General features: G+C 39.9%; 1 protein-coding gene across 5 annotated transcripts in view; it reads right to left on the minus strand.

Moving 5' to 3' along the window:
• FRY (FRY microtubule binding protein) overlaps nt 1-25,492 on the minus strand; it is a 508,702-nt gene that overhangs the window by 310,890 nt on the left and 172,320 nt on the right. For 2 of the 5 annotated variants that reach the window (XM_081126904.1, XM_081126903.1), the window contains exon 1: nt 1,915-2,667. The exons of the other annotated variants lie outside the window; for them this stretch is intronic. In XM_081126904.1, the coding sequence (XP_080983030.1) occupies nt 1,915-1,984 (70 nt within the window). In that variant the 5' untranslated portion in view covers nt 1,985-2,667. Of the gene's footprint in view, nt 1-1,914; nt 2,668-25,492 lie in introns of those variants that run through there. 5 annotated transcript variants of the gene reach the window in all.

The raw sequence follows: 25,492 nt of genomic DNA on the forward strand, positions 1-25,492 counted from the left end.
GTTGCAACAAGTTTAAAGACGACTAAGCATAAAGTATATTTCCTCTTCCTCTTTCAAGAATGGACTAAAAACATTTCGAGCCCCAAAGGAATGCTACAGAACACCAAGTTCTCTTTTCTGCAGTGCAGACATTAAGATCAAGGGCAGGGACCTGTCTTTTTCACCTTTGCAGCCCCATAGCCTGGCACATAGTAGTTGTTGAATAAATAGTTGCTGAATGAATTGAAAGAATTCAAAATTGTATCCCAGAGGCTCCCCAAATATAAATGAACAGTCATTCTGAATGATTTTCTGATGTGAGTGTGGAGGGAGTGGGGAGAGCTTAGGAAGGGTGGAGGGAATAAATACTCTGTCTAGAGTAATTTAAAAATAGTCAAGGGGAGAAAGATTTTAAAAAGAAATTCCACTGGTCTCAGTATTGTCAGAGCACAATTTTCTATCTAATAAAGCAATGACAAAAATTGATGGAAGAAAAAAAATCTGGCCTCAGAGAACCCAAAATGACTAAAAACCACTGGCTGATGTCAGACACACAGGAGGCCTTTCCAGTGTTGAGAAAACTGTTCCATAAAGAGCCCTGCATGTCAGATTCTTTTCATTAATCAAAGGGTGGAGAAACAAAGGGAGATTTATCCCGGAGTAGGAAGGATTACACACACAATAAATGAGTTATGGCTGTAACAGATAAAGGAATGCTATTTGGGTGACAGTATTGCTCCTAAATGGCTCCCCACTCGTAGAAAACAGCTTCTGACAAACCCCATAGTGTATATAGTGCAAAACAACCATGAAAAAATGGTTTCTGAGAATATCATTGAGAGATGCACATCCCTGCATACCTTAAAGCTGAAGAGACTTTGGCAGTTTTCTCAAAGCAATTATGGCTCAGGTTCTCCTGCCCAGGTTTTGTTTACAGAACCATCTTGGCCACAGGTCATTTGTGTAGGAGATAATTAATCGCCAGGTCTTAGCACACAGGTATGTAATTAGTATGCACCTAATATAACATCAAAATATTTCTTGGAAATTTTTTAAAAATTCTAAACAATTAAGGATCTATAATAGCTGACAATCTGTTACCCAGAGCAAGTACAAAGGCTATTGGTGAAACAGGAAAGACTTTGTTTTTAAATTGTTCCAAAAACACAACACATTACTGATCCCCCGAAGGCCTCATTTTCATTTGCTTCCAGATCCACAAAGCCTTAGAGGTTGTCTTTTTGAAATACCTTATTGCTAAAATCTTTAACTGGTCAGAGATGGAACTTAAGAAGCCAGAATAGTCTGATATCCTAATAAATGATTACGGTCAGAACCTCACTTGTTTACGTTTCAGGAAAGCACATTATTTGGACTATAGCAAACATCAGGATTGTTAAAAATTCAAATATTAAATAATGTCGTGAGCATCATCTACACAGATCAAATAAATGTGCAAATGCCTCTGTGTACAAAAAAGATGAGTCTTAGGTTTTGGACTATTAAGTACTTTTTGTCTTTAGACAATGCCCTAATAAAACAATTATGAAGTACTCTGAAACCCTGCTATACCCCTCTGGTTAAACCACAGTTCACAGAGTATTGAGATTAAGACTGAACAAATCTAATAAATACCAAAGGCCCAGCAAGGCAGGAAATGCAGTCCGAATGCCCTATGCTGTGCTCTGCCAGACTCAGAAGGGCCATCGCACTTGAAAACATAATCAAACAAAACCTGCTGAAATCCCACTGCAGCCTCTGCACCTAAGGAGAGCTAGTTCAGTCACTGACATTTTGATTTTCATAGCAGAGGAAGCAAAAAAACTTCTTTGGCTCACAGGCATATGCATCCAGTTGAGATTTTATTTCTCCCACCTTATACAACATCCAGCCAACAAACAAACGAACAAACAAAGGTTATTTTCTGTTACTCACTATTACTCCAGGATTTCAGTAAATATTTGATGCTGATCTCAAAGAAGCCAGAGTCCTGCTGGCTGGCCATGTCCGCGGCATACAAAGAGGCTCTGGGCTGGGCTGGGAGCAGCAGGAGGAGCAGGTACCGGGTGGAGAAGTGCCTGTCACAGGTTAGTGATGTCAGCAGGGGTTCAGAGCACACAGGGAGGCTCTGCAGATTTACCTCTCAGAGGACAGGGAGTCCTCATGTAAAGGACATGGAGGAGCAGGAGAGAGATGCTCAGCGCTCCTCCTCTTCAGGGTCCAGGACTTGTTTCTTATTTTTCTTATTTGCTGGGTGCCGCTCTCCCTCCAGCTCTCAAAGGTGGTGGCTGCTGCTTTCATTTCTGAGCTGCCATAACCAGAAGCGCCTGCTGCCGGCTGCCTACAGGCTTCGCTCTAGCCTGGTCTGAGGAGAACCTGCACCCTGATGATCGTTTTTCCCAGGGAGGGAGGGTCCTGGGCTGGCCTCCCGGACCCTGTGGAGAGCCTCAGCCCCAGCTCTCCCCAGGCAGCCGCGGTACGGCGAGGGATGGGCTGGGAGCACCGCCTCCTGCCTACCGCCTAGACCTGAGCTCCAACTCACAGGGCCCCTGACTCAGCTGCAGGAGGAATTTCCAAGCTTCTGCAGATCCTCTCAGTTCAGAAATGCTCCCAGTGAGCAGCCCTGTGCGCCCGGAGACTGCTGCTTCCCCTTGTGTCTGTCCGCGACACACGCAGCTGCATTGTGCTGCAGTGAGCCAGGCTGCACCCCTGGATCTGGTTGCAGTGACGTTTCTTAAAAGCCCCATCCTTCAGCCTCATTGCAGTAGGAAAGCTCGACGACAAGAAGGTATTTGCTCAGGATTTTCTCCCTCTTCTTTCACTGGCAAAGTGGAATCTGCACTTTGTTGTGTCTCCCTCCCAGAAATGCTGTCATTTTGAGGGGCACACCAGCACCAAAGTGGGCTGCCCAAGGGACCAGTGCCAACTGCTCAGTGGGCTGATTCACAGAATGTCAGGCTCCACAGGGGATCTGTTTCTCAAACCTTTCATTTCTAAGAAGCACCGAGCCCAATAAAGCTTAGTTTATTTGTACTGAAAGGATAAGAAGCTAAAGCATTAGGTTCCTTGTTGCACAATGGCTTTTTACTTCATGAAATCTTGGTATCAGGTGTCCTGATTTTGGTTAGCTTTGTTTCTCATTATCATTTAGCTTGATCAGGGCACTGAACAAGAGTATTTTAATTATGACAGGCTATGTCTGAGTAGGTGCAATTTGGCCAACCATCTCATAAACCATAGAATCCTTAATAAACCATATTGGTAATTAGCATAAAAATTGTTGTGCACCCCCCTCAAATCATTACACAAATAGGACTTCCTAGACTAACAGTTCATTTGAGAAAAATGAAAGGGAAAGAGAACAACACACTGTTTTTAAGACTAAGAATTTTAAAAATTTGACTTTTAAAACTATGTCCTGGAATGCCCTAAGACACCATCAATTTAATGACTTTTCAAAATACATGCATGTACACAAAAGGTAAGCATACCCCCCCTAGGATTTCCAGCTCAACTCACAGCACTTTATTTTCATGAAATCTCTCATTAGATTGGGTTCTTTTTCATTTACATGCATATGAGATTTGATGAGCTAATTTTGTTTTATCACCTACACAGTAAAACTTCGATATAACGGACTAATTCGGGCACGGGGGTGTCCGTTAAAGCCAAAAGTCCATTACATAATAAAGTAGGTTTTCTGAATGCATGTTAAATATCTGACAAATTAGTTACTTTAGCTGTTTTTACTTATGTAGACACATTTATGTAATTAAAATTAAGTATGTATGAGAAGTTTAATTTCCCAGAAATGTTTTCTACATATATCACTGTAATTTTAAATTTATACTGAATAGGTCTAGTAAATGCTGGCATTCACCAGTCACCACAAGTAAACAAATGCACACAACTGGGGTGTGGCTTACTGCATGTAGGAACATCTGCTGGCTTGAGTTAAAACTGCTGCAGAAAGTCACACCATGTGACAACAGAACCAATTACTGCACACAATGCAGTGTGGTCACATGCTGATCATTCGCCAAACATTGTTTACGAGTTTGTTAAATCTCTTGGATTTAAATATGTAGACTATAGTTGTAGATATGTAATATTTATTTTATATCAGGGAAATTACTACAGTGTTTTTGCCAACATATGGCCTATTTGCTAAAATTTGTTAAAAAACACACCAGTGAATTAATAAAAAAATAGCCTGTTAATTTCATTATAAGCAAATTTTGGTTAAAAGTATTTTAAAATTAATAAGGTGTTAATTTTCACATGTGACATATGAACCATTAAATGTGAACTCTGTTAAATAGAAGTCCACAAAATCGAGGGTTTATTGTAACTTGAATGTGTGTATTCCAGGTGAAATTGGACCCAAAGGTTTTACCTTGAAACAGTTATTACATCTGAAAACAGCTAATGTCCATGCCTACCTTTCTGGTGCCTCTCCCACTGTAGAAGGCAGTGGGTGACCAGGGTGCCTTGGAACTGATGAGCACAAAGATTCATAGGACATGCCCCTGGTCCTCCCTGGCACCAGTCCATACTGGCTATGAAACCCTGGGCAAGCTGTTGACCTCACTAAGCCTTAGTTTATTCATCTGTAAAATGGGAATAATAGTGGTACCCACCTCACTTGTTTGTTAGGAAGATTCAATGACATTAGGAATGAAGAGTGGTTAGCATAGCGACTTGCATAAAGTAAACAATGGAATGTTAGCTATATTGATTTTTATTATGAACCCTTAGGGACTCAGAATAGAACTTTAAATTTTTAAAAAAATATATGTTTTTAGGGTTAGCAGGCCCAAACCCCCACAGGCAAGCAAACTGACAATGAAGAGTAACATGAAAGGTTTCTAAGCATGTATCAAGGAATAGAAGAAGCAGTGCAGATGATGGGAGCAGCATTTGTTTCTCCCCAAATCTAGAAATTTTAGTTCATATGTACAATAGCCAGTGGTTGTGGACAACCATTTACTTGGTGTAAAGAACTTAATTTCAGTATAAACTGGCTCTGGGCAGCACTGGTGATGCTGTGTCCTGAGTTGTAGCTGTTGGAATTGTGAATATTAACTGAGAAAGTGAAACATGGTGTCTAATTTTCTACCACATTTTTTCAAGTGAAAAAGTTAACTAAATGGTCGACACACACAAATTGGTGGAGAAATTGTGCATATGCCAATTTTTTGTTAAAATCTTTTTCTTTGAACTATACTGCTTTGAGATCTCATTTCAGAAGAATGGCATAAACAGTCTTCAGCCACAGTTGTGATGGTTGTAAATGCTCACAATTGTGCATTCTTATGGTTTATCCATCCCTGGGGCTTGCAAGTGTTCACTTAAAACATTCTTCAAATGGTTGGCTTCTTGTTTGCAAGCCAGCTGATATAGTAGCAACCAAAGATTCCAGTGCTTGAGCATATGAGAGACTGTCTGCTTACCCTGTGCTAGAAATAACAGCATCTAAAGTGAAGACTTAAGGAAAACTTAGTGACTACTAGATTATCCCTAGTACTCTGCATTGTCACAGAAATTTAGTTAACATCTTAAAACTGAACATGTATGTATGTTGCTTAGATAAATGTAATCACTGTCAACATCTATATGATCTGGGATTTTGTTTATATTTTGAAATGGGAGCATTTTTGTTTACAAGTTCATTAAAAACTAAAAACTGTTTCTGTAAGGAAAAAATATGTTTTTATTGATTCAGAGAGAGGAAGGGAGAGGGAGAGAGAGATAGAAACATCAATGATAAGAGAGAGTTACTGATCAGCTGCCTCCTGCACGCCCCCTACTGGGGATCAAGCTCACAACCCAAGCATGTGCCCTGAACGGGAATCGAACCACGATCTCCTGGATCCTAGGTCAATGTTCAACCTCTCAGTCATGCCCACCAAGCTAGAACTTTAAAATTTAAATTAAATACATATTTGTACCATTTTTGTGACTGAGAAAGCATATGAGTTTTAAACACCAAAGACAAATATTTGGGGATAGCAAGGTGGAGGCATTTAAAAACAGCAGCAGTGAGCAAACATGCTATAATATATTGTTACTCAGGCATCCAGAGATGCTCTCTGTTGATTTTATAAAAGAGATCTTAACTGGCTTTTCAAGGTTTTCAATACTACTATAAACATAGCAATTTGTGAGGAAATTTAAACGCTATTTAGAAAATAATGTTTTAGTGGCATCTGGTTTTCCCTGTGAAGAGTGAATCAGCAACTAAGCACCCAGTTTGCCCATTAAACATGAAATCTTGTCCAGTGTGTGCTTTTGTTCCTCATTCTAGTGCCTTTAAAGAGAACATATATTGTAAACGAACAGAAAAGGCCTTTGTTTTGTTGAAGGGTCTACAAATCAAACAGAATGACACCTGCTGCTGGCTGGAAGAAAACCTTTATCCTCTGTCTCCTCTTTTTCTGAGGGGGGAGGGGTGTTATAAAAAATGTGGTGAGAACAGGCACCTGGACAAACGTACTTAAACTATAATAATAAAGTCTGAATTTGTCCCTGGCTTGTTATATTACGTCAGTTGTCATTTAACATGACCCCAGGTTATTTCAGCTTTCATATCTTAAAAACCTTAGGAGAACATATAATGGATCTTGAAGCAAGGAGTTGGGCATAGATGTTGGGGACTGGCAGAAAGGTAACAGTAATACAGGAAAAGAAGGAGGCCTCAGGAAATGGTATCAGAGTGGAAAAAAAGTCCGAAAGTGACCTGAGACAAGTGGTAACAATAAATGACACCATCTACATTTATTTAACATTAATATTGTGCTAAAAATACATATGTTATCATATTTAATCCTTACCCCAAACCTATGAAGTACTCTTTTTTTTAAAAAAAAAAAAAAAGTTTTTTATTGATTTTAGAGAGAGAGGAATAGAGGAGAGAGATATAGAAACATCCATGAGAGAGAAACAATAACATCGATTGGCTGCCTTCTGTATGCCCCCTGCTGGGGATCAAGCTGGAAACCCAGGCATGTGCCCTGACAGGGAATTGAACTGGAGACCTCTTGGTGCATGTGTCAACCACTGAGCAACACTGGCCTGTCTATGAAGTACTCTTAATAGCCCCATTTTAGAGATTAGAAAAATTGATGCTTAAAGAGGCATACAATAAGGTCAATTAGTCACAGAGCTGGTAAAATTTAGGTGTAGAAAATATGAGAACTTCAGTCATTTCTTTTTTTAAAATCACAAGCAATAGGAAAATCATGGTTTCCAATTTCCTTAGAGAAAGTTCAGGAAGAAGCTCCTTATCACTAATAGGAGTACTTCAGGCCCCATTGGCTCTCTGGGACCACAGTTGACCCTTGAACAACACAGGGTTGGGGGTAGTTGGTCACCCTTTCCCTCTCTTACCTCCCCACCCTGTAGACAAAAATCCACATATAACTTTTGACTCCCCAAAAACTTAACTAGTAATAGCCTACTGTTGACTGGAAACCTTACCAATAACATAAACAGTTGATTAACTCATATTTTGTATATAATATGGGTTATATACTGTATCCTTTTTTAAAAATATATCTTTATTGATTTCAGAGAGAAAAAGGGAGAGGGGGAGAGAGAGAGATAGAAACATCAATGATGAGAGAGTCATTGATCAGCTGCCTCTTGCACACCCCCTACAGGGGATTGAGCCCGCAACCCTGGCATGTGTCCTGACTGGGAATTGAACCACGATCTCCTGGATCCTAGGTTGGTGCTCAACCTCTGAGCCATGCCTGGCTGGGCATATATATATACTGTGTTCTTACAATAAAGTAAGCTAGAGAGAAGAAAATGTTGTTACAAAAATCATAAGTTTCATTTGCAAATCTTCTCAAATTATTGCAAATCTCCAAAAATTTTTCCAATATACTGATTGAAGAAAATCTGCTTTTACGTGAATCTGCAGTATAAACCTGTGTTGTTCAAGGGTCAGCTGTTCTCACTGCCTCCTTGCCTGGAGAGGGAAATGTTCCCTGGGGGCTCTAGTCCCAACCCAAAGGAAACTAGATAAGAATGCTATTCTTTTTCACATTAATTTGATTCCTGGTACAGGGTGTCATCTATACAAGGATACCTGACCTGGGATGGGGAGTGAAGGTGGAAATTCAGTCTGAAACCTACTTTCCAGCCTGCAAAGGGGTAGTCATGAGCTGTATCCACCCTGGTATGGAGTGTATCTGCCCAATACTCGATCCACGGGAAGGGAGCCCTATTTGTGGTCAAGATACCCGATGCACTCGTGCAGTGGGAACTAAGAAAACAGTGTTTCAGAAAGGCAGTGGCCAACTGGTCACCTACATTTCAGGTTGCTCAATGGCAGTGGGATGAGAGTGGTACAGGGTAAGTATGTAGTTCACAGTCTCTGCATTTCCCTGCTTCCTGCCTTGATTCCGATTGCAACTTGCTGTCCACCTCTCCCTCCAGAAGAGCTGTATCTCACTCAGTTGTGTCTGCCTGACAGCTCCGGGAACAATTAAGTCCTCATGCAAAAGACTTAGCGAGTCAGTGACTGAACAGGCTTGTCGTACACGCCCAGCGCTATCTGTTGCCTGTGAAAAACAACGTGCAACTGAAGTGCAACTGGTTTGTGTTTTAATTCATATTTAATTTTCCCTTTCTTAGTATTTGTGACAGTTTTTTTTAAGACAAAAGTGTGAGGTGTTCAAAAAAATGTGAAAACAAAGCTCAGCACATACTCTGAATGTTTGTCAGCATCAAGAGCCATCGCCTAATAATTTTAAAACATCTGATAGAATTGATTGAGTTAGGATTAGAATCCACCCCTTTCCTGGGGATGGCTGCACATGGGCACACATGTGTAATTATTGTCACAGGACATGCACATTCAGGCACAGACTGTATTAGGCAGAAAAGAAATGTTTTACTAGCAATCTGAGGAAACAAAGAAAAATCATTTAATGTAAAAAAAAATTCCTTTGTCAATTTCTGATCAGCAGTTTCAAAGTCCAAAAACACATCAAATATACTATCTCCCTACTATTACAGTACACTGTGCCAAGTCAGATTAAGCATCTACTGGGTTGAGTTAGAAAGATAGCACCTGAGATCAATGGTGACAATTAAAGAGACAGGATTTTATTTTTCTTTACATGGTAGAATAAGAGGCCTTTCAGAGATAGCTTAAAGAGCCACGTGTTGAGAAAGTCACAACATTATTTTTCAGTCTCTTTTAGATACTTTATTTGGGCTGATCTATCCATGCTGAGAAATAGAGAATACATGGGAAGTGATGCCACACAATGTTCATTACGTAAACATAAAATGCAATCATCATTCCCTTAAAAAATCCAACCCACATAGACAAACTATCACAAAAATAAATTCTGTGAGTTTTGAAAACACTTACTCCATGACTATCCAATACAAATAATTTTTTCAAATGAAATATATTTTAAAAATGTAATGTAACTGAACTTCATTAAAGCATAGCTGGTAGCACAGATCCACATGCAAATAAGGAAAATTATGTCTCTTAAAATTGTTTTCAGCAAAAGATAGCAGCAGAACTTCCCCACTTGCATCCCCTGCAAAGGAGTTTTATATGAAAACCAAGGCCAAGACAAAAGAAATGGATGTTAGTCCAGAGCAGCAATTTTCAACCTTTTTCATCTCATTGCACACATAAACTAATTACTAAAATTCTTGGCACAGCAAAAAAATATATTTTTTGCCAATCTGACAAAAAAGGTATAATTTTAATTCATTCACACCAGATAGCTATTGTGTTGGCTCTTGTCATTTTTTTTTAAATTTGACAATCTAAGGGAGAGAGGCCATGTATGACACACCCACAGCCAACAACATACTTAATGGGCAAAAACTAAAGCCATTTCCCTTAAGATCAGGAACAAGACAGGGATGTCCTCTTTCACCACTCTCATTCACCATAGCCCTGGAAGTCCTAGCCACAGCAATCAGACAAGAAGAAGAAATAAAAAGCATTCAAATTGGAAATGCTTGATATGATATGATACTGTATATAGAGAACCCTAAAGATTCCACTAAAAAACTGCTAGAACTGATAAATGAATTCAGGAAAGTAGTAGGGTACAAAATAAATATTTAGAAATCAATTGCATTTTTATATACCAATAATGAACTAGCAGAAAGGAAAACTAAGAAAACAATCCATTTACAATTGCTTCAAAAAAATAAAATACCTAGGAATAAATTTAACCAAGGATTTAAAAGACCTATACTGAAAAATTAAAAGACCCTGAAGAAAGTAATTAAAGAAGATACAAATAAATGGAAACATGTTTTGTGTTCATGAATAAGAAGAATTAACATCATTAAAATGTCCATACTACCCAAAGCAATCTATAGATTCAGTGCAATCCCTGTTAAAATACCAATGGCATATTTCACAGAACAAGAACAAATAGTCCAAATATTCATATGGAACCACAAAAGACCCAGAGCAGACTCAGCAATATTGAGAAAGAAGAACAAAGTTGGGGGTATCATGCTACCTGGTATCAAACTATACTACAAGGCTATAGTAAACAAAACAGCATGGTAGTGGCATAAAAACAGACTCATAGATCAGTGGATCAGAATAGAGAGCCCAGAAATAAACCCAGGTCTATATGGTCAATTAATATTTGAGAAAAGAGGGAAAAACATACCATGGGGTAAAGACAGTTTATTTAATAAGCGGTGCTAGAAAAATTGGACAGATACTTGCAAAAAAAATGAAACTGGACCACCTCCTTACACCATATACAAGAATAAACTCAGAATGGATTAAGGACTTAAATGTAAGACTCGAAACCATAAAAATTCTAGATGAAAACATAGGCAGTAAAATCTCTGACATTTCTCTTAGCAGTCTTTTTTCTGATATATGTCTTTAGGCAAGGGAAACAAAAGAAAAAATAAACAAATGGGATTACATCAAAGTAAAGAGTTTTTGCACAGCAAAGGAAACCATCAACAAAATGAAAAGACAACCCATCTAATGGCAGAACATATTCATCAATGATATATCTGATAAGGGGTTAATATCAAAAATTATAAAGTACTATAAAACTCACCAACAAAAAAGGAAACAATCCAATTTAAAAATGGACAAAGTACCTAAATAGACACTTCTCCAAAGAGGACATACAGATGGCCAAGGGACATATGAAAGGTGCTCAACATCACTAATCATCAGAGAGATGCAAATTTAAACCACAATGAGATATTACCTCACACCTGTCAGAATGGATACCATCAACAAATCAACAAACGACAAGTGTTGGCGAGGACGTGGAGAAAAGGGGACCCTCATGCCCCGTTGGTAGGAGTGCAGACTGGCACAGTCACTGTGAAAAGCAGTGTGAAGTTACCTCAAAAAATTTAAAATGGAACTGCCTTATGACCCAGCAGTTCCAGTTCTGGGAATATATCCAAAGATACCTGAAACACTAATTCAAAGGAATATATGCGCCCCTATGTTCATAGCAGCATTATTTACACCAAGGAATGCTACTCAGCTGTAAAAAAAGAAGGAAATCTTACCTTTTGCTTCAGCATGGATGGACCCAGAGAGTATTATGCTGAGTGAAATAAGCTAGTCAGAGAAAGGCAAGTACCATATGATTTCATTTATATGTGGAATCTAATTAACAAAATAAACTAACAAAGTAGAGACAGACTTATGGATACAGAGAACAGATTGACAGCTGTCAGAGGGGAAGGGTTGGGGCTGGATGAGAAGGGCAAAGGGATTAAGCAAAGAAAGACTCATGGGCACAGACAAGAGTGTGGTGATTACCAAAGGGAAGGGGGCCTGGGGGAAGTGGGAGGAGGTAGGAGCGGGTAAAGTGGGTATAAATGGTGGTGGAAGGAGACTTGACTTGGGGTGATGAGCACACAATACAATATACAGATGATATACTGTAAAATTGTACACCTGAAACCTATATAATTTTATTAACCAATATCACTCCCATAAATTCAATAAAAAATAGATTTAAAAAGAGAGATTTCCATTATTTAATGACAAAAGCCTTACCTCTAGGGCTAGAGCTAATATTCCCTCTAATATCCCCAATTTCATACACAAAAATAAATATTAGATTTTAAATCATAAGGGGAAGGTAAACTTTTCCTCAAAGGTACAATTTAATGTATATAGTTACTGAAATTTATAATTTTAAAGTCAACGAAATTGGGAGAAATTAGAAACAGATTTTTTTTCTATGCTTGTTACTTAAATTTATACATGCTAAAAATTTTTCCTTTTTCCCCTTCTCAGTGTGATCACCTGTTATAGTTAACCTACTAACAAAGGTTGAAGAACTGGGAATCAGGAAACTATTCTGCTCTTTTTTTTTTTGGACCCTGATACTGTGACCTTGGACAAGGTACTTCTCTACTAAATAAAGAACTCTGTCCCTTAGAGCAGGTCATGCTCTTGAGAGGAACCATGGGCTGGTGAAAGCAGAACACTGGGTAATAAATTACTTTATATAAGTCTTTGGCATACATTATCTGAATGTTTTGGCAACAGATTCATGCTCTCGATTATGTTTTCATAATGCCAGTATCAAAAGTATCCAGTATAAAGCACACACTGGCTGATTAGTAGAAGAAGATGACACAGGGCCAAAAAATAATTGAAAATTAGAAAGATAAATCAGTATGAAAATAATCGAGCTGTCTGCTGTGAAATTAGTGATGCAATCTCAGAGTGCTTTGTTCAGCCCAGAGAAACACTGATAGAAACTGTACAAGTCTTGTACCCCAGGGTGAATGACAGCTGAAGCCGGTTATTATCACTGAGATGGAGAAGAGTTGAACTAAGGAATTAAAGATACATAGAACATCTCTTCATTTGGAACTAATGCTTTAAAAAAAAAGTCTACTTTACTGAGCATCACTGATTAAGCCTTCAAAGTCTTCAAAATGACCACTGTTCATGGTGCTGTGTAGTTCAGACCCTCTGATTTCTGCCTTTAGAAGACTGGTCTGAGCTCCACAACAGGGAAGCAGAGACACGTACATCACGTTCTCCACCCACAGGCACAGTTCACACACCGTCAAACATGTAACTGTGAAGGGGCAAGTATATTTTGGAGGACAGAGAGTCTTGCAAGGCATGTTTTTAGAAAGGGTGGGTAACTCACCACCCTACTTTGACCAGACAGGCAGTGCTTTGTGTAGAAGGGTGGGGCGGTTAGAAACTGAATGGTGGCAGGGAGAAGCTTAACTGGCTGGTGGTGAGGGCAATTCTAAATGCATGGCTCAGCTTAGGAGCCAGAGTGAGAATAATGATTTTTGCAGACAGTCAGGGTGGGTGAGGTTACTCTGAGAAGCCCAGGGAAACAGAGGTGCAGGACATGCTTCAGACCCTATGGTGTTAGCTATGGAGAAATGCAAGCTCACAATCAGCCCCTACTCTACCAGGCACTGGCCAGTGTCCTTTCTCATTTAAAAGGTGTATGTGATACTATATTCTGCTATCTATAGAAAGTTGTTTCATCATCTCAAAGGAGATTCTGTAGATGAAAGAGCTCTTATTCCCAGGGTGCTAGAGTTAGGATGCTCAGGGCTCCAACACAGTAAGGATCAGACAAACAATAGGACCGGAGTCCCTCCTCCGCCCTTTACTCAAAGAGACACACTGCTCCCTTTTCCATCCCCTGCACATAGCCCTCTGCACTTTTAGCTTTTCGTTTCGGGATACACCAGGTTGTCCTGCTTTTCAAGTGGCCATTTCAAAACTCCAGGAATGTGCTGGTGGTTTGCTTGGGTCTTACCCAAATGCCACCTCAGCCTCTGAGTAAATACAGGATGGGTGGCAACTGTAGTCTGCCTACTACTCCACCCCATTTCAAGACTTATTTTCCATCTCTTTTTGCTTTCCAAACGAATTTTCCCTTTTTTATCCTTTAAATTTTTTTAAAAAATTCACTTCATCTATGAATTTTTATATCCTTTTCTTTGTGTATCACTTCACATATATAACTTAAATTTTTAATTTATTAAAATGGGTAGAAGAGTCAAGAAAAGGGACATGGATGGAGGGTATTTCTGATAGTAAGAAATGTATTAGGAAGAAGGCTCCATTTGTACTCTCTCCTTTGGGCTTATATCTACTCTTACAGACAAGGAAATTGAAAATTATGGGGATCCAGTAGCTAGGACAGGTAAAATAATAACAATAACAGTAATGATGATAATTGCTGGTTATATGATAGAATCAAGATTGGAACGCGGATCTGATGCTAGGCCAGTGAAGTCCAACAGAAATGTAATGTGAGCTACACATGCAATTTAAAAATTTTCAGTACCTACATTATAATAGTTAAAAATAAGCAGGTGAAATTAAATTTAATATATTTTATTTAATCAATGTATCCCAAGTAGTATCATTTCAATGTGATAAATATAAAATCATCAGTGGAGCATTTAATGTTCTTTTATTGCACTAAATATTTGAAGCCTGGTGTGTATTTCATAGCACATCTCGGTTTGGACTGGCCACGTTCCACGTGCTCAGAGCTGCAAGTGGCTGGTGGCTCTCTTATTGGACAGTGAGGCTCTTCGAGGTTCTTAACTATTTTTGTGCCATGAATTCCTCTGGCATCTGTCAAAGTACATGGGCTCCTCCTCAGAATGTGTTTACACAAATAAGACAAAATACATGGGATCCCAAAGGAAACCAGTTACTTTGAAATACAATTATCAAATTATTTAAAAATCTACAAAACTGTGGTATTGTAAACATGCATTTCTTTGATAACACATTAAGTAACATAATCCAGGGCAAGCCCAATACTTATAATAATTTTAAAATAAAATAATGAACATAAACAATATTTAAACCTAATTAAAGCAACTGTAATATGATGAAAATATCTGTGATTTCGATTGATAGGAAAGTCACAGTTACTGCTAATACTATGCTTGCCTATATTCGCATTTGAAGAAAATACCAAATTTTGGTTGGAGGTTAATAAAAAATAAAAATGCCCATGGACCCCCTCAGTCCTACCCAGGGACTTGCCTGAGAGTGTGGGCTCTCATCAATCATCTCTCCTGCTCCCAGATACCACTCCTTCTAGGAGAGCTCACTTTCAGGTGATTCTTGACAATGGTCATAATTGCTACACATTTGAGAAACTTATCATCATTTTCTCCCAGTTCTCTCGATTCACCTCTTCCTCTCTCTTCTTCTATCACTTCACTTGCTCTTTTTGTCATCACTACTCTATGCTTTAATGTCTTACTCTATGAAATACTCAAGTGATACTGAAAGAACTGAGCCATTCAATAAATGAAAATAACATGTTGTCACAGCACTTTTCCAGGAAACCATAGGTATAAAACTCACCCAAAATATAAAGCACCAGTTAATTACAGTCCTCACAGTATTAAGTACATGCAATATAAATGACATTTGTATGTGAGCTAAACTGCCCATGTTTGAGAATATAATATATAGAATGTCATCCTCACAAGTTAAATAGGTCCCCCCAAACTTATACATATTGATAAGTTGATGAATGATACCCTAAATTCTTTGATGATCCAAATGGAAAGGAGATATATTATATACACTTAGAACTGTACTCCGATCTTAACAGCTAATTTTTAGGATTTCATTTTGCTTTGAGTTATGGAACTAATTTAGTGGACCAAAACCAGCATAATTTTTTAAATAAAATAGGACAGGAAGTAACACATCAGAGTGCATCATATGGTAGTAAGGGGAAACACAATTTCATGAAATTTCTGTTTTATATATTTAAATAAGTATGATATATACATATGTTATATATAGACTCACATACGTGAATGCTGGGTGGTAATGTAAAATATGTGTATTTCTTACTGTGAGTCGTGGTCAAAAAAAGTTTGAAAATCTTATACATTGCTGTGGGAATAGTAAATGGGTCAGTCACTGTGGAAAAGTTTGGTGGGTCCTAAAAAGTTAAACAGAGAATTACCATATAACCCCACAATTCCACTCTCGGTATATACTCCAAAAACTTGAAAACAAGGACTCAAAGAAATACATGTACACCCATGTTCACAGCAGCTCTATTTGCAACAGCCAAAAGGTGGAAACAGCCCAATTGTCCACCAATGGATGACTAGATAAGCAAATTGTGGCCTAGCCATACAACGGAATATTATTCAGCCAAAAGAAAGAAATGAAGTACTGGTACATGCTACGTGAATGAACCTTGAAAACATGATGCCAAGTGGAAGAAGCCAGATACAGAACGTCACATATTGCCATGATTCCATTTATAAGAAATTGCCAAACTAGGTAAATCCATAGAGAGAATGCAGACTGGCTGTTGTCAGGGGGTCCAGAGAGGGGGAATGGGGAGAATCTGCTTAATAGTTAAGGGGTTTTACTCTAGAACCATGAAAATGTTTTGTCACCCAGATAGATGGTTGCACAACATTTGAATATACTAAATGCCACTGAATTGTCCTTTAAAATGGTTGACTTTATGTTATGTGAATTTCACCTTAAGAAATTAAAGGGAAAAAAAGTTTTAACACCCTCCCTCTAGAAGACTCTTCACTAGGCTGCTTTGCCATGTGCATTGGGTCCACTTGCAGTGCTGCCACATCGCCACCTACTGGCCAAGGTGCCTCCTGTCTGTACTGGACTCATGAGTGAACATGCCTGACGGCTAGGAGAACCACCCTCACATCAAAAGTAGCTCAAAGCTAAAGTCAAGACTTGTGCTCTTAACTGGGATGCCCATTGCATGAGTATCCAGGTGATGCACAGTGGTAATCTTCATCCCCTTTGAGGTTTGGGCAGGAAGAAGGATGTTTCCAGTCCTGGCCCTGAAATATGTCTCAAGAAGGCATTGAATCTCTCTGGGATTTATCTGTTTGTAAACTGAGATCCATGCCTCCTACAGCAGGGTTACTGAAAGGGTTAATATAAGATAGCATAAGGAATGCACCTAATTTAGGTAGATGCTCCCAAATGTTAGTTCCCTTCTTTATTTGCTATGGTCTGAGGAATACCGAACAAGACGACTAGTACCTCCAAGGGGCTCCCCTGCTTCAGAATGTTGTTGGAAGAAAGATAAGACTGTGGGTGCCTGCAGCAAAGTGACTGGGATGTGGAGCGCACAAACACGGAACACAGAGCAGAAACTAAACATAATACAGAGCCAAGAGGTGAAGCAGCAGGACCTGGTGAGTGCCGGGGTCTAACAGGAATGGACGAGAGGACAGGAAAGACCTAGCAGACATCCCACTTACTGCCACAAATGTTCCCATTTGAGAGGGGCGAAGGCACATGCACCAAAACATACATGAGGCAAAGTATTTGTATATTTTTGCAAATGGGCTTGCATGAAAGAGTCCAACTTCATAATATGTTCTATAAAAATGACAAGGAAGGCAGAATGGATCATGATTGGCAACTACAAAAAACCACCAGAAAAGACAGACATAAAACCATGTGCTTTTCAAATTGTGATGCCAGAAGTGTGAGCAACTCAGATGGTAAAACAAGAACATGGAGGGAAGAATCATAAAATTAATTAGAAATAAAATAGGGAGGAAAAATGACCAGAGCAAAATGCACTGCTTCCATGGCAAAATGTTTGGGATTTGTAGGAAATTATATAAAGTGGTGTAATTCGGCATCAGAAAACCCCAGAAAACAAAATCAAAACATTTTACTCAAACATTTCTAGGTATGCTTACAGGATCAGTGGGAGGGTGGTGAGTAGGAAAAATCCCTGCAAGCAAGTATAGGGAGCCACGCTCCCCGGGTCATCTCAGGGCAAGTGTGTGCTCCACGCTCTGTCACAGTCACTTCATGCTTCTCCTCTCCAGAGCCTACCCACTTCCCACTCATCAGGGTGGCTTTGCCCATAGGCGACAGCTGCTGTAAATACTCCCAATTTTTCTTCCCCCAAATCCCAAGCACCACCTTACCATCCTCTCCTGTTAAGATGATGGGAACACCTTTTCTGGCCCCCTCTTGGCTTCTGGACCTGGGACCTCATGCCCTTGGTCTCTTGTATCTGAACCTTTTTCTTTCTGTAAGATCTTTCCAGCCTTTGTGAAAACATACCTCACATCTGAAAAGCAAACACTAAACAAAACAAAAAGCTTCCTTTTATTCTACATTTCCTTCCAATTTCCACGTCATCTTCCTGACGTCTCAATCACAGTTTAGTGTTTCAACACAGCTGGCTTTACATGCTGCCTTTACTTCCTCGCCTCTTCAGTCCACATCTGTCTCCTGTGGCCACGCACCTGCGAAGGTGACCAATAGCCTCCAATGAACCAGACAGCACTTCTCAGTCTTGAAATTAAATTTGATTCTAGTTAAGTCATTTGTCGATGCTGCTAACCCATGGCCTACTGTCCTGATTTTTCAGGTCCTGACTGGCTGGCCCTACCTACCTCTCCAGTCTCACCTGGCTCTTCCACCTCAGGAAGGCAAGGTGGCTAGAGAATGGGGAGGAGGAAATTTTAAAATTTAAAATTTAAAAACTAAATTTTACTGGACAGAGAAGCAGCTCTAAGCAAGGAAGTCCACCACGTCTCAGGGTGTTTTTTTCCAAGGAGAAGGTAACTACCTTCACATCAGGGGAAGGTCTACCATGTCTTTGATTCATACACAAAGGAATCGAAACATTTAAACAAAATGGTTAAAGAATGAGTCCAAACACTGTCTTTGTTTTCACAAATTGTCCTCTCAGGGACCAATGGAAGCTACGTTATTGGCATTTCAGAGTGTAACTATAAGGTGATTACAATTTTATTCATTTGTTCTTCTTTTACCTCAGTGGTCTGGTGTCCCTGAGGTCCCCGGTGTGTTAGTGGATGGCCACAGCCTTGGCGGTGGTCAGAACCACTGCAGCTGGACCAATTGAGCCAGGTTGGCCAAGTGTAGCATCACTGGCACCACTCTTCTCCTGACACAGGTCACCTCTTAGAGTCAGACTCATGGAAACACTGAGAAGCATAAGAAGTGTTTGCTTTGTAAAAAAATTTGAGAAAAAAATTCCCAACATTGCTCAGGAAGCTGAGTGCCCACAAACAGGCTACTAGGAGATCAGGGAAGGCCAATTTGCTTGAAAAGAAGACTGGCATCAGGAAGTACCCTCATCCCAGGTTCTGCTTATTAAATTGTCTGCCAACAATAGGAGAGCTCCTGCAGTGATTAAACACAGGTGTGGGGGACCTGCAGGAATCCGTCCTTATTCAAATTTTAGATGACTCTGGTGCTCACCCAACTCCCCTGCTTTACTTGGAGGGTGAAAATAATAGCACCTGCCGGATTGCTTGCTAAACACTGGTTGCAAAACAGACCATGAGGGCTCTTCTGATCAGGTAGATGACTAACTCTCACACTACCACAGTGAAGCATAAACATGTATGTCTCAACTGCTCTTCCAATTTAATGAAACATGTATATGTATGTGCACGCACACAGTCTGGGGTTAACTCCTCAGCCAACTAAGAACACAGACTTAGTACAACAAAAATACTCTTTCCTCATGGACATTTAGTTAAAACAAAAATAGCAATAACAGAGCAGGGCAAGTCTAGTGAAAAATCAGTCTGTGTTTCTGTTATGTTTTCTGAAATACCAGCAGTGAACAAGCAGTAGCTCCACTCCAGCCAGTGGTTTCCTTGCTCTTCCCTCTGCCTGAGCTCCCCCTGCCTGAGCTCTCCCTGCCCAGATGTCCCCACAGTTTGGGCCTCCTCTTTGTTCAGGTCTCTGCTTGTTAGCAAGGCCTGCCCTGACCATCATACGTAAGGTATGATTTCATTCTCGTCACTCTACCCCCTTTCCTTGCTTTATTTTATTTAAACATATCTTACTTTCTGAATAGCACATAATCACTCATTTGTAGTCTACCTCCCACCCCCATGAGAATGTAAGATCTGCGGGGGCAAGGGTTATTTCTGTTTTATTCCTTGCTGTAATTCCATTACCCAGAACAACGCAAGCATGAGAGAGGTGTTCAAGAAATACTGAATAAATAAATGAGTAAATTTTGTTGCAATTTAACTTACTACATGTCTATCATGTAATATAATGTGCCAAATCAGCAAGCAAACTGTCAAATAATATCTACATTAACAAATGCTTACAACAGTACCTCTCTGCTCATGAGCCTTCACGAGCTATGGTCTACACCAAATTATAGGCCTCGTATGACTGTCTCCAAAATAATTTCATTTTCTTTACTGGTCTCTGGGTGCTGCTGAGGATGTGAGCACAACATTGCCTTGGGTCCATAGCCCTCTGATGGTCTAGGTTAATGTGCCTGTCAGATGGCTTGCTTAATCCCCAATTCTCTGAATTTGGTTGAAGTCGCCATACCCCAGCTAGAAAGACTGACAATTCAGTGGTTTGGCAGCCAAGAGACCTGGAGTACTTTTTATCCAAATATTGAGTATAATGGCTGAGAACAAACACAGGGACTGTTTGTGGGGGAATCCAGGTTGAACCAGGGCAGCAAGTGTAGAGCTGATTGTTAAGGCAAAGGATGCCCAAGGTGAGAAGAGAGAGGGCACCATAGGGCTGGTCTGGGGAAGTTCTGGTCTTGGGCCCAAGCTGCCCTCAGGCTTCTGGAGTAGCCTGCATGGCCAGGGAAGGGCCAGTTAAAAGGAGCTGATGGATGTTGCCTTTGAGCCTTGACATAGTGAAACACAGGCATTAAGATTTGCAAATGGGTTCTTGCTGGTTAGACTGAAAACAACTTCATTTCCTTATGTTAGGAGTGAAACACTTTAAATGGATTTCACCTTTTGAGAATCATCAGACAGACAACTTGAAAGGCCTTTTGTGATAAATGTGACCCAAGCAGAGAAACATTTCAGACTCAGGCTGGTGATACAGAAAACTTAGCAGTGGGCTGCTTTAATCTTGTTAATATTTCTAATTAGAGTCCCCGCTTACAGATGGTGGCTAGACCTTTGGCTTTGTGTAGCTTGTGGATATTACTGTGAGTTCTATGGCAACACTGGTAGTGTTTTGATCTGTTACACATTCTGATTGAGGATTTAGATAAGCCAGAGGTTACTATGCTCATCACTTCGGAGAATGATGTAAAGGTGGAGGCAGCTGAACAGATGCTAGACACACCCTCTCAGGATATCATTGAGGCGTTTCTTGCAGAGGGCACAGGGTTAGGCTACTTCAGGGTCCTTTTTCAAAGTTGCCATTTTGTTCATCTGGTTCTATTACTGATGAATGAAATATAGGCATTTCTCATAGTAAAGATTCCATAGTAGACATCTGTCTTCATATATAAACCCTAGTCAAAGTATCAGGACCACACACTTATATTTTGCATTTCTTCAACCTGAATTTATTACCCACCATTGTATTTCCCAACAGAAAAGAGAAAAAAAATGTTAAGTATAGTTTACTAATAATTGTTTTCTTAAAGCCAGCTCTTTTCAGTTTTTAAAAGAAGATAGACATCCCTATTTCACATGCCTGTTTAATTTACAGCATGAACTCCAACAGCAGAAGACTATGGAGTTTTACTGTCTAATGATGAATAATTAATAATATTAATAGTTATCATCTTCCTATGTTCCCAAGAGCAGTGGCAGATGGTGAATTCTGTGCCTAATTCTGGCTCTGCCATGGTTGCCCAGAAATCTTTCAAGAAGCTGGCATCCTAAGAACAGGGTGAAACGAGAATGTATTAGTTTTGCTGTTGTTCCAAAGGTTCTTTGGCACAGGCTCTGTTCAGAGGATGAGCCCGTATACGTATACTTCCAATCAAAGCAATTCGGTTAAAAATATTAACAGATGTCCTTACACAGATTTTGAAAAATAGGCCTGTTCTTGAATACAAAAGAGTAAGGGGGATGGAGCACCCTCCTACTTTCACTCCATTGAAGAATTTGAGTCCCAATTTCAAGATTTTAGGACTTTTGTATAGCCAAGAAATACTATGCACTATATTCAGGTAACTGAAAAGCACATTTTCAGAAAATACAATTTTTGTTTCATAATTAACTTTGACAGCTGTTTAACATTTGCCTGCTCCCATAAACTTTATTTCCAACTTGCTAAAATCCTGTCATGTCCAGAAGTAATACTACCTATGGAGCCAAGATGGCAGCTTCAGCAACCCAACATATGTCTTTGTGGGTAGTACTTTCACTGTCATGCTTGTTTATATTCTAGATGCACCGGTAAAATATTTATTTTCATAAGGGAAAGTATTATTTTCAATGGGACCAAAGAAATGATTAACACTGATGGCAACCAGGTGAAAAAGCTTTGCTATGAAATGGTGGTGGTAAGTCAAACATTTGTGTTTATAATTCCAGGTGATCAATACTGAAAGATAGACTGAGTTGAATACATCTTAACAGTCACATTTCCCACCCAACTCCCACACTATGCCAGTGTGAAGGCAAGGGAATAAATGCACTGACAACAAAGAGTAATTGCTAAGATTAGGTTATCTGTTCATCTTTATCTTCATCATGGGAAAAGCAAGGCTTGTACCAAGCAGGACAGGTACTATATAAAACGTTAGTTGTGGCTCTGGGGTTTCAAAAAATGTTTGCTACTCTGTCCAGTGGTTTTCAAACTGTTCTTTGAAGAATTTTTTGAGTGGGGTTTGAAGGAAAGGGTTAGCCTGGCACATTACAAAGGCTTAAGATCGTACTGGCATAGTGGAGACCATGCTTTTTAGAATTGGAAGATCTGTGTTCAAGTCTAATCTCACTAATTGGTGACCCTGAGCAAGCCACTTAACTTCTCCATACTTCAGCTCCTGCCCATAGAAAAATGAGAATATGAATAATACATTCCACTGGACATGTTAATTAACCAGACTGGGGGGGTGTCTTTTTACAATGTACACTTTAAATATACAACTGTATCTGTCAATCATACCTCAATAAAGCAGAAGTAAAAATATATACATACCACTCAGGGCTGTAATAATGATAGAAAGAGGTACTGTATATGCATAGCACTTAGTAGTCATCAATGATGACATTAAGAGCATAAGTATACTAATGATTATTTATTGAGAGACAACTATGTGCCAGTGATGATGATCAGCAGTTTCCATGCATCATCTCACCTAATTCTCTTAATAACTCTGAGTTTATATATTATCCCTACTTTATAGATGAAAAAACAGAAGTTTAAAGAAACCAAGGTCACTCAGATAATAAATATTTGCTTGGCTAGGGAGATATAATTTTTATGAGCTTTAGTAGCTATCTGTTGAATAAATAACAATTAGTGAACACCTACCCTATTTTCAAAGGAACTAATATCACTTTCATTAGTAATATGTTGGTAAGATATTACTGCTAAACTATTAAATGCTAGATTTTACAAACCTAGAAAGTAGTCAGTAACCTATGTCTAGTTGGAGAAAGATTATCTTCCTTTGTTTAATTTTTAAAACATAACCCATAAGAAAACAGATGCTGGTAACACTTACAGACTGAACACAGATTGCACCTAACCTTAAAGGAGTTAAATATTTTAATCTAATAAGAGACCTATTAGTTATTAAGTGCCTTCTATATGCCATATAATGGGCTATTTTACATGCTATTGCACTTAATCTAGGTCCGTATGTGTGTTTATGAATGAGGTATTACCCCATTTTAAAGATGGAAAAACTGAGGTTCATCAGATTAAATTATTACCTAACGTGGCATAGCTATAAGTGACTTTGGATTTGAAACCCAAGCATAGCTCAACACACAGCCTTCCTTTAACTTTGTGTTCTCATCTGTTCTGAAGGCAATTAAAAAATAATATAATAATAAAGTAAAATAACAACGAAATATAAAAATATTTTTTCTTTTCTAATTCTTGCTTTTGGATACTTACTTAACTACTAAGCATTTGATTAAAATATCTGACCGTGAGCTGGCTTCCAGTCAAGATGGCGGTGTAGGTAAATGCAGTACTCGCTGCCTCCTACAACCACATCAAAATTACAACTAAAATACAGAACAATCATCATTTAGAACCTCCTGAAATCTAGCTGAACAGAAGTCCTACAGCAAGGGAACTGAAGAAGCATCGAGACCAGTAGGCTGGGTGGAGACACAGGGCTAAATGGGGAGGCAGGTGGGGGGGTGTCTTAAAACCCTGCTGGTCTCACACCCAGGTGCCCTGGTTTAAAACTGGGAAGAAAGTTCAGTGGTGGAGGTTTCCTGGAGGAGCAAGGGGTCCCAGCCTCACACCAGGCCCCCCAGCCCAGGGTTACAGTGCCGGGAAGAGATGTTCCCACAACTTTGGGCTATAAAAACCAGCAGGGACTGTGGTTGAGTGAGTGGAGGCTGCTGGAGTCCCAAGAAGCACCTCTTAAAGAGCTGGTGCACCAACTCACTTGGACCCACTCCCACTGAGCTCCAGCACTAGAGCAGCAGCTTGAAAGGAACCTGGGACATTCAGGAACAATCTAACTTGCCTGGAATCAGGGTGAGAGTTGGAAGGTCAGCTTTCTCCCAGACAAAAGTGCTGGCAGAGGCTTTTGTTCCTTTGATGAGCCTTCCTCTTACCTATCTTGCAGGCAGGCACGATACCTAAACCTCCATCAACCTGACTCACACCTTTCCCCCAGCTCTGGTAAGTCCCTGAGACACTAAACCTCCCTACTTGCAGGTTCATTCAAGCCATTTTCAGTGGCTTTTCCATACAACTTGCCTCTCTTGCCTAATGCTTCGGACTTCCCTAAATGTTCTCAAATAAGCAGCAGCTGGCCTCAGCATGCCCCATACCTCTCGATAAGTGGCCCCAGGTCCAGCACTAGCAGCAGCCACCTTGGTTCATAGCTTGGCCTTGCCTGGACAACTCCAAGCTCAACACAATTAGCAGCCACCTACAGATTTCTGTGTAGCTCATGCTGGGTGGCCCTAGAGGGCACAGGCAGAGGGTGACTTTGCACCTCCCAGGAGGCCCCAGAGACAGTACACCCAGTGGTCAGCTTCAGACCATGCAAGATTACAATCCTACCACTTCCAAGAATGACACACTCAAGGGACAGACTTGGTGAGCACCAAAGCCCCACTGAAGCAAATCCTGCTCTACAGGTGCATCTCCTGCACAGCAGTTCTTCTGTTGTAGTTGCAGCTGGTCCTCACAGACAATTGGCCTGGGTGGTCAATCCCTTCCAGTGACCCCAACAGCAACCAAGGCTCAACTACAACAGGACAGTGCACACAGCCCACACATGGGTGCACCTAGAGTGCCCAGCTCAGGTGACTGGAGAGGTTGAGTCTTTGGGCCCTACGGGGCACCTACTACACAAGGCCACTCTTCCAATTCCACAATACATATCAGCTCTATCTAATATATAGAAACAAACACAGAGAAGCAGCCAAAATTTGGAGACAGGGAAAGATGTCACAAATAAAAGGACAGAAGAAATCTCCAGAAAAAGAACTAAATGAAGTGGAAACAAGCAAACTACTAGATACAGAGTTCAAAACAATGGTTATAAGGATGCTCAAGAAACTTAATGAGAATTTC

Source organism: Miniopterus schreibersii (assembly GCF_964146895.1).
Source record: "Miniopterus schreibersii genome assembly, chromosome: 2".
NCBI classification, from domain to species: domain Eukaryota; kingdom Metazoa; phylum Chordata; class Mammalia; order Chiroptera; family Miniopteridae; genus Miniopterus; species Miniopterus schreibersii.